At 36.8% G+C, this 13,439-nt stretch overlaps 1 protein-coding gene across 1 annotated transcript; it reads right to left on the bottom strand.

Moving 5' to 3' along the window:
- Nucleotides 1-439: 439 nt before the first annotated feature.
- ZFAND5 (zinc finger AN1-type containing 5) lies at nt 440-13,155 on the bottom strand. Its single transcript, XM_023737748.1, has 5 exons — nt 8,953-13,155; nt 8,429-8,540; nt 7,677-7,780; nt 5,483-5,608; nt 440-4,103 (listed from the first exon to the last, which is right to left on the bottom strand). The coding sequence occupies exons 1-5, from the start codon at nt 9,101-9,103 to the stop codon at nt 3,955-3,957; spliced, it is 642 nt and encodes a 213-aa protein (XP_023593516.1). The 5' UTR covers nt 9,104-13,155; the 3' UTR covers nt 440-3,954.
- Nucleotides 13,156-13,439: the final 284 nt, after the last annotated feature.

Here is a 13,439-nt window from a genome sequence, read left to right as displayed (position 1 = left end):
AGGACAAAAGAAATGTACGGGGCCGGGGGCGAGGGGGGACGGGGACAAAAATAAAGACGCCAGTGTTTTGTGTGTGTGTAAATAGCTACAAGTATTAAATGGCAATTTTCTATTTTGTTGTACATGTAGACTTTTTAGATTGTACAAACATGAGAAACTGCCTTGTCAAAATGTCATTAGTTTTCATTAACTGCCTGCTGCCTCTTCAATACAGTTGAATGCTACTTTATCTTACCGCTAATCAACTAGCAAGCGTATTTATCACTCTCCAAAATTTTCTATAAAAACTGCACTCAAAACAGTCAAATTAGGTCATTGTACATATTCAGACATTTGCATGATGTGAAGGAGATAAAATAATCCAAGTTATGGCAGTTACCTAAAATATGCTTATCTCTGGAGTGGAGGGTATCGAGTGAACCGGGACAGGATGAGAGAGGCTTTGCTTCTCAATGTATATCTATTTATAAACTCATTTTTCAACTATATGAATGTATTGCCAATCCAAAAAAAAAAAAAATCAGTTATAACAGTACTATGCTTATCATGTTGCTATGACATTACTTAGCAGACATTTGCCTGTTTTTACTTACTTGCTAGGAACTTCATTTAAAACAGACATCTGCAAAGAAAGCCTTACAGAAAAGAATGATTTGTCACTTTAAACTGGAAGTTAAAAAGTTACAGCACCTGTACCTTTTCGCAGTAAAATTTAACCATTTAATCTCATTCTCAACTTTCTTTCCAAGTCCTGGAAATCATTACAAGATATTAAAATTAATAGTGAATACTTACTATATGTCAGGCACTGTTTTTAAAATACTTTATTCTCACAACTCTGAAGTAGGTACTGTTATTTACAGATAATAGCCTGGTTCCAGAGTCCATACTTGTCAAGTAAGTTTTCTTTGAAAATTAATCCTCACAATGGGAAGCCCATTGCAGATCAAACCTGAAGCTCTAGTTTTACAGACCAGGCCCACCGAGAATTAAATCAGGTTAAAGGACTAGCCCAAGGTCATATAGCTAGTTCACATCATCACAGCCTGTCATAGCGTTAACATTCTTAAAATACTTAGTATTTCTTAATGAACATTCCAAAGTCAATAGTCTGGACTGAGAGAAATATTCAGGTTTCCAAGAGTCTAGGTAGAATACAATTTTCCTAGTTTCCTTACACTTTTATTACCCTTCTCATCAACCTATTGATGCTCTTGACAAATTAAACCCTTAAATCCAAAATCTGTTTTTCACTGCATGTCACTCTGGTTTCAAAACCTTAAGATTTAAAATTTATCAAGCAAAGTTTTGCTGACAGAGGTGGGGGTAATACATCTCACTTTAAACTTGAATATAAATTTTCCTTCTAAATGCCATCATTTTCAACATGTCACTCCTCAATACCTTTCATATCCAGGGAGATAGTCTCATCTCAGCACATGGATTTCTACATATATGAATTTTCCCCACTTGAACCAACAGAAGAAATAGCAGGCAAAGTATTGTGACATATTTAAGCAAACCACTGAGTAATATTTCTATCCCAGACTCCGTTACAGGCAGTCCCCAGGTTACAAACATCCAGCTTCCACAGAACATTGCAGTTAGGAACCAAGCCCCGTAAAGCCTATCAAAAATTCAAGATACAAACCATGGTCCCTAACAACAGAATGGGTGCTACTTTACAATGCACATCAAAACATTGTTACTGTATTATTATATTTTAGTGTATCTGAAGTTTAATTTTTTTAAGCATAAAAAGGTACATTATGTACTACACACTAAGACATTTGACTGATGTTAAATACAAACCATACCTAACTGTCCCAACTTACATACAAATTCAAATTAAAGACAGATTTAGGAATGGAAAGCGGTCATAACCTGGGGGCTGCCTGTATTGAAAAGCAATGGTTCTGCTCTCAATTTGAGCTATCCCACTGGCAAAGTCAGCATGTTAACTATTCCTTGTTGTTATCTGGTGTCACACCTGCAGAACTGACCCTTTGGGTCCACTTTACATTAGGACCAAACCCAAAACAAAAACCATGCCTATTTTTGTATACAAAGTCATGCCTACTCTTCTCTTCAAATTTATAAGTTTATCCTAAGTTATCTATAAAGCAAAAAAAAAAAAAGGAAAAGGAAGATAGGTCACAATTGTTCTAATTTCCTTCTCCCCTTAAGCTGTAAGATTGTTTTGATCCTGAAGGTACCTATTCATTTCTTCAAAGATAAACTGACTGCCTATCATGTATCATACTTGAAAATGTTTCACAAAACTCATCTCATGGTTCTTGAGTAAGTGAAGTTCAGGGATGGCAATGAAAAAATAATTACAATATAATCATGCAAAATCTATGTATGCAACTGAAAGGTTGTATATGAAACATTTTCTAATATTCTCCCTTTAGGATTCTAGCTGTGGCTTAAAAACCCAATGAACAAGTGAGTGTTTCCCTCTGTACATGGCTTTTATTATTTACATAATACAATATAGCATTGATGCTGAATAGCATGATTATGTGCAATACATAAATATGAGCTATCTGTACACATCTGCAGATCTAACTCAGAACTAAGGTACATAAAATTGAAAGCAAAACTGAATGTTTTAAGAATAAAAGTAAAAACTAGGACCAAACACTGCAATAAATCAGTAGTGCCTCGTGTACATACTTAACTATTTACAGATGAAAACAGGCATTACCACAACACTAATCTAACTGTACTCATTTATATATAAAAAACACAAGTTTCATACATCACAAAAAACCTTCCATTATAACACAGAAGTGGTATTACCAGACAAGCATCAGTGAAGTATACTGCCTCTTCTAGTTGTTATTGTACAATGCTGTAGATAATGCAGCCCATGCAATACACCCAAGAACACTAGAGTCCTACACCCAAGTACAATTAATATGATAAAGCAGCCCTCTGCAAGTGGTGCTGGTTACCACTAAGAAGTCTACTGCAGCCATGTTGGTTATGGTTTTCCATGCAGAAGGGTACAGTTACATTGAGAACTGAAGTCTTTAAAAAGCTTTAAACATTCTTTCTTGAACCAAAACATTCAACAAACGATGCACAGGAAAAATGAACTGTTAACTTTTGCAACTTAAAAATTCAGATGCATGTTATTCGATAGAGCTGCTGTATGTGAAAACCAAATGTTAAAGAGTTTTAATTTCTTCTTGTAAACAAATCAATCCTAGTGCAGTTCTGTGCTACACATTTTTAGCAGAGTAATGCAGACATCTTCTGGTGCAGACTAGCACAGTAAGCTTTCAAGGATATCAAGACCCTGTTGGCTTGATGGTTTTAGACTTTTATAACCAGCTGTGTTTACCTTTCACAGAATGTCTTATTACTTTGACAGCTTTTAGAAGACCAATTAACCAGGCTTACATACGGCACCAAACACTGGTTTCATGGAAAGGTCTGATTCTCTTTACACCTTTCTTTCTGCTTTCAAAGAACATGCTGTGGAAATTAACAGGGTGAAGTTTAACTATGGTAGAAGTAGACTGCCAGTCCTTTTCTGGTGTAACCATTTTTTTAGAAAAAATACAGGCACATAACACTAGCCAAAGGTTATACCTTGATTACATTCCCAAAAGGCAGATATGCTGCAAACATGCAGAGATTTCATGTATTTTGTTTGGCACGTGGAACTAAATCTTGTCCCGAATATCAGTGTTTTTCAATTTGCTGAGCAGACTTGCATCCAATTTTATTCAGGGGGAGGGCATATACATTTTGTAGGGCTGTATCTATCCAATTCTGCCTGTAACAAACACCCAAACATCCTAAAATATCAATAAGACAGACAAGTGTAAAGTAAAACTCTGGAGAACATCAAAGGAAAATGGCCATGCATCTGCTCTTTAATGTTTTCCTACGATATATTAAAATAAAAACAAAGTTTCAGTCTCTTCACAAGTAGTAAATTTATATTCTCTGGATTTTTTCAGCCACAACAACTGGATTCTCTTTTCTGATTTTTGCTGCAGCTTCTGCTTTGTAATCATATGGACAGTTGTGCTTGTCAGAGTAACGGTGAAGTCCACAAAACAAATTTCCGCATCGGCAGTCAAACCCTGTACAAAGAAGAGGAAGGAGAGTCACTCAGGAACTTATGGCAATTAAAAGAAAAAAAAAATCTTTAGTCACTATAGAAAAGGAACCAGATTCTCCTTGCATTTTGCAACATAAAAGATAGACAACTCTTGACAGAGTCTACACTTTAAACTGAAAAAACTTTTAACCTATTTGAGATGGTAAGAAACTAACATACTACATTAATTCTTATCCTCCAAGGACAAAAGAGACTGTGAAGGAAAAAGTGCTTAGTAAATGATTCCATACTGAGAGAAAACAAAATGGGCTATCTACCAGCTAATTCTGCCAAGTGCTCTCTGTATCCATGAACTCCCACAGAAATTACACAGGGTCTAGAAAAGACATTCCTGGGTCCAAATCCTAGTCCTACCATATCTTAACTATGCAATATTTCCTCAAGTGAAAACTAGGGAAAGACAAACATAATGTTCTGAGATTTAAAGGAAACAAGTGAAATGGATCTAGAACATTTTGTACCTAGCTCAAAGTACTGTATATTCTCATAAATAACACACCCTCACGTACAACACAGAAAAATGATGAAATTAAGTAAAACAGTTCTAGCATAGCATGCCCATGCTATACCATGCATGTCTTGTGACATTTCCAGAAATGAATTTCGGCCACATTTACTCGTCCTCCCATATTACAGGTAAATCGTATTGTTCTTTTCATTTTCTTTTGCTCTGTTCACTTTTTCTGCTTATGTGCATAAAAATAGTTCAAAAATGTTGCTTTTGCTTATACTTGTATATTAAAGGTGTAAGCCATGGCTCGAGTTTGATAAGTTCCCCAGTAATCAGAAAATAAACTCTTAAAATGTTGATAACTACAGAGCATTAACTCAACAGCTGAATGCAAAAATCCTATCAGATCGTCTTAAGTGAAAGGTATGCTTATTTCATAGTCTAATTATGTCTTCTTAGTATCAAATGAAGTTAGCAACATGTAATAAAAATTGGCATAGTGCACTTTGGAAAACATTGCACGGGAGGACGGGGTGGGGGGAGGGTTGCACGGTTGGCGTGTTATTTGTGAAAAAATATGGTAGGTACTTAGTTCCAGTACTTTTCCCCAGGAGTACAAAAAAATCAAAACAGATGAATTTTTATCAATCCAATAAAGGAAAATAATTCAGACTGCCTGAAGTTAATAAAGGTTTTCATATGATTAGACAGATGGAAATCAAACCCAACATCTCTCCACCTCACTACCATTCCTCTCCAGGCAACTCTGGAAACTTTCTATTTCTAAAAGTCTGGCATTTTGTCTTAAACGTAAGACCAACCAATCCCTTAAGAGCTCCTTGTTAAATGCTGGCAGTAAAATATACATCATTTTATGTGATCTGTAATACCTGTAAGGCCAACTTTCTTTCTGCACATGAAACATCTGTTCTTCTTTGGTTTGGGCAACTCAGGAGCTTTTTCTTCACTTTGAGAAGTACTGGGCTGAGAAACTGATGGACTGGGCTGAGTGACAACTGAATAACAAGGGTAGAAATTAGAATTTTGTCACGAGTTCACTAGCTGACATGTCAAAAAAAGGAAACATTTAACAGAAAAGGTAATATTTTTAGCAAAAACTTGTAAGAATTCTTAAAAAACATGTACTTTAAATAAGGATCCTCTGTACTTTAATATCAGAACTTCCAAATCTGAGAACATTTTGCTAATCACCATAACAATACTTAGACCTCTGAATTTTATAAATTTTGTACATCTTGTATTCTTTAAACTCACTTTTTACCAGTACTGGAAAACAGAATCCTAATTCTAAGTTTTAAAGACCTGGGAGATGGTGGCCTTGTGCTCAGCTTTTCCACACTGCTATTTTCTAAATGCAAACTTCTTAATTAGGGCAGTTCAAATTCATTAATTCTCAATCAATAAAGGTGAAAACTTCTGAAGCATCTATTAAAAAGTCATTTTGGTTTTAAGCTGATAGGAAAAAAACAATCCTGTAGAAGAAACCAGCAAATTTTGACAAACCCAAAATCTTAATCCCTAATCAGCTTCAGATCCAAAGAATTCCAAAATAATTATTTTACCATTTTCACAAGTGCATTATGTTGCTACATGCAGAAAATCTGGAGGATTTTTTTCTTTCTTTTTAAAGACTAGCAAAGACAGCCTTTAGCACAACATAAGCACTTCTGATACTTCCATTTTAGACTATTAAGGATTCTAGACAGAATGAGATTTTGAAAGCATGGTTTTTATTTTTACTTTGACATACTTATCTCAAATGGGTACCAGATTTGGACAATGAGAGACATGACCTAAAAAAAAAGCCCTATTTCTTCACCTAAAAGAGCTTTAAGTTTTAATTCACACATGACATCAAATTGTCACAATAAAGACAAAATTGCAGATGACTGTATCTAAGGCCACAGACACATTAGTTCTTTATAACAAAAAATCAAAATCTACTTCTACTTACATAAAAGTCAATTATACCATAAACACTATAAACTCTGGGGTTAATATCAACCCACACCCTACGAGTGGCATATGTCTGCAATGCTGAAATTTCTGCCTAAACAATAAGCCAGCTATTAGTGTCTAAGTCCAAGCTGATTGGTTTAATAACTTACTCTAAACTCCCTCCAAATTTATAACTCATTTGGTCAGTTGTTTTAGAAGGATGAACATTCAAAACACCAGATTCATCTGCCAAACTTGAGAATTTGACCTAACTTAAAAAGACTGTTATGCAATATAATAGAATTCATTTACAGCCATAAGCCTGACTACGGTGTTAGCAAAAGCAAGCCTTCAAAGAAGCAGATTACATTTCTAATACTATTTCCTCTTCACAATAATCGTTTACATTGTGTTCAGTCAACCACTCTAATAGGAAATAATGTATTGACTCAATGAACTATGTGCACAGACCTTCCTGCTCTAGGGTCTAACACAGGTAATTCCAACAAGTCAGTGTTCTCACGTTGGAGTACTTCAGTTGTGCTAACTGATCACAGCTTCAAAGTCACTAATGAAAACCAAAATGCCTTGCCATACCGAGTTGTAAACCCCCACAAAATGTGATAAGGGATTTTGCACCTCTTCAATTTGAAAGTTTCCTTTAGCATTCAATGTGTTCTGTTGCTTGAGTAGTTTTCTACAATGCTGACAATCTTTTTTTTCTTTGTGGCTCTTAAAATTTAATCAAGAATTCCTTCTGTTTATGAACATGTTTGAGTGGACTACACCTTCTCTAATGATTTAGATAACTTTAAAAGATGTTAAACTACCTTTCAATTTCATTAAGCTCGTAACACTTCTAGTGTCACGATTACAAATTGCTGATCTGTGGTATTGGGGTAGCGGTGGGGTGGGGGCGTAGGGAAGGTAGAAGAGATAAGAGTATTAATGATTTTATACTTCCAGATAGTTTAAAGGTAGTGCTTCTTGCTTGACTTATACTTTAGAGCTCTCTTTGATACTTTAGAGCTCTCTCTGGCCCTATAATTGGAAGGAAAGAAACCCCCTAAACCAACCCTCTCTCAAAATACCAAATTCAGAACTAGTATTAAACAGAAAGCATACCTGGCTCTGACACCTCTGTTTTCGGGGTTGTTATTTTGTCCTCTCTTGAAATGCTCATTTCTGTCATTTGCTGAGTTACAGGCAAGGCAGCCACAGGCACATTTCTATTTGAGTTCAAGCAAACAATTATTTTTAAAGAAGTTAAGGGTACTTTTGGTATAATGAATAAGTTGTTGGTTTAATTTTTAATTATATTCCTTCCAATAAGATCAAATACACCTAGATAAACTAAAACTTAAAAAGAGTATCAGCGTCCCATCATAAATGATTGAGGATAAAGCAAGCAATTTGATAAGTGGCTCATCAACTCAAGGTTGTACATTTGTACAGATTACAATGTCCTACTACAACCAACTAGGAATTTCAGCTGTGCCTATAATTTGTTTAAGGGCTAAAGGGGCAGCCTTATGTGGCACTATCATATATGACGTCTGCAGTCTTGCTACAATTCCTAAACCTTAATTATAAGGAAGTAAAAGCACAGCATTCTCAACACAGTACTTGAAGGTGTTATGGAGTCTGCTTTAATATATATCTTTACTCGATGACCTATGAGATTACATATTATCCAAAACCAAAACCAAGAAACAAACCCACTGCTGTCGAATTGACTCTGACTCATAGCAAAATCTCTGTGCAATGCACGCAAAGCCAAAAACATCTGATATACTGACATCTGCATAAGGGTACTGATAGCAGACATATTGATTTCTTGTGATCATAAAAACCCCAAAATGTTCATTCACTCTTACCTTGATTTTTCAGATGTGCTGCCAGCAGCACCTTCACAGTTGTTTAAACTAGCATCTGCTCTCTGTACAGATGCAGAATCTGAGGTAGGACTGTTGGAACCACTAGCTGTCCCTATTTAAAAAAAGCATTTATAAGAACCAAATCAACACTACAAAAACTCGCTTAGTATCAAAACTATAAGTAATACTTGCATTTGATTAGGTTAGTAAGTTAAGAACTTTCACTGTACTATACTTATGTGAGCATCCAACAAAAATATATATTAAAAAAGTAATCCAGTGAACACAAGTATGAAACAAAACCTCAAAATGGAAAATTGAAAAAGCAATAAGATGCTTGTAGTCATTCATTCCCGATGTAGTCAGGCCAAGTACTTGAGCTGTTTCTTTAATTTCAAGCTCTTCTGGGAAGTCCTCGCTCCTTGGGCTTTTAGCACTGATTCTCAGTCTCAGGCCCCAATTGTTGGCTCTATATTTTCTGTCCACCAGTTCTTCAAATGTGTTTTTCCTTGGAAACAACTTACCCATTGGGCTCATTCTGCCACTGTTCTGCTGCCTCTGAAGATGTTCTTTGTAGCAAACAGAACACATTCCATTTGTCCTAGGATTCCCATAAAAGCCACACCCTGTACTACACAGCATGGGCCCTGGGGTCTGGTTAGTCTCCTGAGCCATATTTTTCTGCTATAAACAAAACAAAACAAGACAAAACTTTAGAAATTAACATTCCTCCAAAATAAAATCAACTTAGTGTAATACAGTCATCAAACCAAAAAACCAAACTCACTGCCACTGAGTTGATTCTGACTCCTAGTGACAAGGGGAGAACTGCCCGATGGGGTTCCCAAGGATGTAAATCTTTATGGAAGCAGACTGTCACATTTTTCTCCCTCGGACTGGTAGGTCTGAACTGCCCTTCAGTTAGCAGTCATGTGCTTTAACTCCTGAGCAACAGGGATCCTTAATAAAGTCATCGGTCTACCTTTAGTTCTAAAAACCAAGTTTGTTCTAATAAGGCTCAAATTGTGTTAATTGTTAAAGAGTGGGTGAAGGAAATTATGAACATTTGGTTGCCTTTATACAACAACAAAGAAAATTATGTCACAGCTTGATAGTGGACTATAATGGCTTTACATTCTTTAGGACAAAAATATATGTACCATTAAACATTAAAATGAATTATTTCAGCTGTCACTATTATTCTGTTTCAATTTCTGAAAAGGTCACTCGGCCAGGTATCAGAATAGTATTTTAATTAATTTGGCCAATTGGTATCTTTAAGTCACTTTCTGCTCTCCAACAATATAGGCAGACCATTTCAAATCACATTTTTACTTCACTGGCCAAAAACATATTAAATGGAACTTGAAACATATTAAATGGAACTTGAAAATGAAAAAAAAAAAAAAAACTACAATGATTACAATTAACCACTGGCTGCTGATGTCTGTTAGTGGTTCTTACAACTGACTGCATATTGAATCTACCTATAAAGCTTTCTTAAAACACCGTAAATAATATGATTGGATAATTCTGCTAAGGGGCTGGGCATCTGTACTTTTTAAACTTTGAAATGTCTTCACAGATGACTGAAAACAGAGCTGGAAGATCAACTAACCTTCCCTGTTACTGGGCAGCAACAAGTGAAGCTCTTTAAGAATTTAAGGGTCAGCTGCTTATGAAACTCCTTTTTATGTTCTACAACTGAGGTGTGAAAATCTGGTTCTGAGTACTTTAAAGCCAGTGCCTAGAAACCTGCAATGCACAAATTACCAGTCATAGACTTCTTAGCCAAAAGCTCTAGCTATTAAAACTTTTAACAAGCGCTTGTCTTCCTCATACCACAAAGTAATGAAATCTTTCCATGAGCAAATGCAGTATGCCAACGTAAAATATAAATACATAACTTTCAGTAATATTAATATTTAATGCTAGATTACCAGAAAGAACTTCATACTGCAAGTATATCCTTGTTTTTCTAGCTTTTTTGAAACTAGCACAAAATTTTGCTGACTTTAGTTAGTTTTCCTCTTGGTAAAGAAGTCCATGTCGCTAACAAAATACACATTTAAGAAAAATTATTTAAAAAAAAAGGAAAACTGTAGAGGCTTTTCTCATCATCTTAAAACATGAATGTTCAAAATGCATTTGAAAGCATTTTATCAAAGGGAAATTGTGTGTTATAACTTGTGGTCACTGTCATTTAATAAGTACACTTTACTGTCAATAATAAAGGTGACTTATGGTTTCTCAAGTCATTTCATGTAAGTAAAGTACTTCTAAAGCATGAACTTGTCATTTCTGGAATTTCATGTTTTTTTCCAACTACCACATACTATAATAAATATACTCCTTAGTGTGTTACAAACACTCAAGTGTTAACACTTTTTACCAAATTATAAAAAGGGGGTGAGGGGATAAGCAATTTTCACCTGGCCAGAATCCTGACAATTATTCCCCTAACATTTAAAGGTTAGTAACCCTTCCTTGTTAGCAAAAGGACACCATACAAATATTCAAGCCAATAAATCTTGTATGATGTATGACCAAGGTCCACAACTTACTTTGAACAATAGTATTACTTTAGTTGACACTGTCTCTTTAAACAGTAAGTGGAATTTAGCTGACTCATTTTGGAGCAGGGTAGTAAAAATATTTCAATATCACTTGTTTATTAATAAACACATTCAAGCTGGGTTTTTAAAATATGCTAAGTACAACATAAGCACAAAAATGCTTCAAATAATAAATTACGGATTTATTTGCATGCTCACCATGCACAAAGTTTATCAATCTTTTGCCCTATGCAAAAAGCTGGGCATTCCTTGTAGTCAGCTGAAGAATTACGCTAGCACATCCTTTCTACACTAATTTCCAACATCATCTGACATTGGCTTTAAAAGCAAACTGGCATACAAACGTCAACACACATTAAGTAGTTTTAGTTAATCCTATTCTTAAAGTTCTTTGTGTTTTTATATAAATAAAACAGAGGAAGCCCTATCTAGTAATTTCATCTACTTCAACATGCAGAGTATTCCACCTTTCCTTCCCCAGGAAACACATCTCCCTTCAATTCACTATAAATCACTTTGAGTTCTAAGACACTACACACAAGAACCAGGGCATGAGACTCTTCTAACGGCTTCCTATTTTTAGATTTTCCCCCTAGAAAGCTAGCTTTTAAAATGCCATCACATGTGCATAGCTTGCCTTAGTACTTCTCAGAAGCTTAGATCACATGGGCGGGCACCTCAGCCTGTCACAAGGCTGCAATGTGACAGGCTGAGCTGAGTTCGATGGAGGCTCTCACATAAAACCCAGTCAACAGGGGCCTCTGAAATCAGCTTCTATTTATATCTCAGAGCCTGCCAACTCCTACACTACCCCAAGAACTAAAGATGCAGCGTTCATACGTTTAACATAATGAGAAAACACAAATATGATTAAGGCTGTCACAGTTTTGTTTTGTTTTTTAAGTGTCACCAGGGAGAACTAGAGGACAATCTCAAACTCAGTCTAGAAGATGCAAGCATCATTAATCCACTCATGAGGCCACAATAGTCAGGTTGTTTATAAACCAAGAAGGAATAGCAGACAGAGCAACAAAGCAATAAAGAATTCTCATGTTCTGTGCCAAAAATTTTTGGGGGGCCAGCAGGCAGAATAAATAGGTCTTTCCTTAGTTGTATATATACACACACGTATATATCGAAATACAGCATCACTACGATTTAGTTCCTTTAGAGTTAAGAAACTCGATCATTCATGTGTAGTTCTATCAAGTATAGCTAGAATGCGTATTTCTTATACAGTCTGTGGCTTCCTCTAACTCATAGCTTTAAAACAAAACAAAACAAAACCCAACAACAACAAAGACTACAACCCTGGCATGTAAACTGGAAACAACTCTCCAAACCCAAATCTGAATAAAGGGCTTTTTATGCTCATGCAATTTGTTTGATTCAAGGTGCATATGACGTGAAGGGATGACTCACCCGCGTGTTAGGAGACCCGAGTTCTGTTCTCTAACTTACCACTAACTAACCAGTTACCTTGTACAAGTCCTTTTTTTCCAGATCTCAGTTCCCTTTTTGCCCAATGAAGTAGATCAGAATGATTGGTAAAGGCCTGATTGATATCGGGCCTGAGAGCAAGTAGGGGAGAAGAAACTACAACAAATTTTTTTAATTGTACATTTAAAGAAAAAAATTTAAAGATAAAAGTGCAATATCCTATCAATTGAGTTCTGAAATCCTATATTTTAAAGTCTTAAAATGAAATTAAAATTTAGATTTTCAAACTCTGTAAATCACCCGAATGCCAGATTTAACGGGCTCTGTGACCTCACGACTTTACCCTAATCTCTTTGGATCAGATTCTTAGAAGGCACTCAATCAATAAACATAACTTGGCCTTTCCCAAAAACACAGCTTTACAGAGTGCATAGAAAGCGACCAAAGAATTTCACGCTTACCAGCCTAAATGCCTGAAACAAAAGGGAAGGTGCTCCTTTTCCTTCACAAAAGAGATCTTGGGGGAGAAACTCAGCGACGTTGGGAAAACCAAAACACGACGGCAGAAAAACCCCTTCCCACGTTCCAGCAGATTTTAAAACAAGTTCGGATCCCACTGGGTCCCCATCCCCCTCCAAGCAAAGGCTTCGCACAGGAAAGCCCAGCAGGGCCTTCTCCCAAAATCACTGAGTCATGCAGAACAGCAGCTCCGCCGGCCCAGCCAGCCCCTCACCCCACCCGCCCCGCGCCGACCCCCGACGCCGAGCGGCTCTTCTAAGAAGGGGGAGGGCCGGGGGGCGCGGCGGGCTGGGGGCCGGGGGCGCGGCTGCCGCCTCGGCCTCTTTGTTTCTCCCCGTTGGCTGCCCACGCCGGGCGCCGCTGCCAAGGGCGGCCGAGAGCGACGCGAGCGAGGCCCGGAGCCCAGCCCGCAGAGGCTGCACGCCGGGCATTGTTCCCCCGACCCTGTGTGTGCAAGCGAGCAGGGGGCGCCGGGA

This window comes from Trichechus manatus, unplaced genomic scaffold (assembly GCF_000243295.1).
Source record: "Trichechus manatus latirostris isolate Lorelei unplaced genomic scaffold, TriManLat1.0 scaffold00107, whole genome shotgun sequence".
In the NCBI taxonomy this organism is placed as follows: domain Eukaryota; kingdom Metazoa; phylum Chordata; class Mammalia; order Sirenia; family Trichechidae; genus Trichechus; species Trichechus manatus.
This window is presented reverse-complemented; position numbering and strand designations above follow the sequence as displayed.

Coding starts and splice junctions, on each gene's coding strand:
- ZFAND5 (XM_023737748.1), bottom strand. CDS start 9,103: ATGGCTCAGGAGACTAACCAGACCCCAGGGCCCATGCTGTGTAGTACA. Junction 8,541..8,952: donor TGGCAGAATGAGCCCAATGG/GTAAGTTGTTTC, acceptor TTTTTTAAATAG/GGACAGCTAGTGGTTCCAAC. Junction 4,104..5,482: donor AAAGAAAGTTGGCCTTACAG/GTATTACAGATC, acceptor TTCTTTGTACAG/GGTTTGACTGCCGATGCGGA.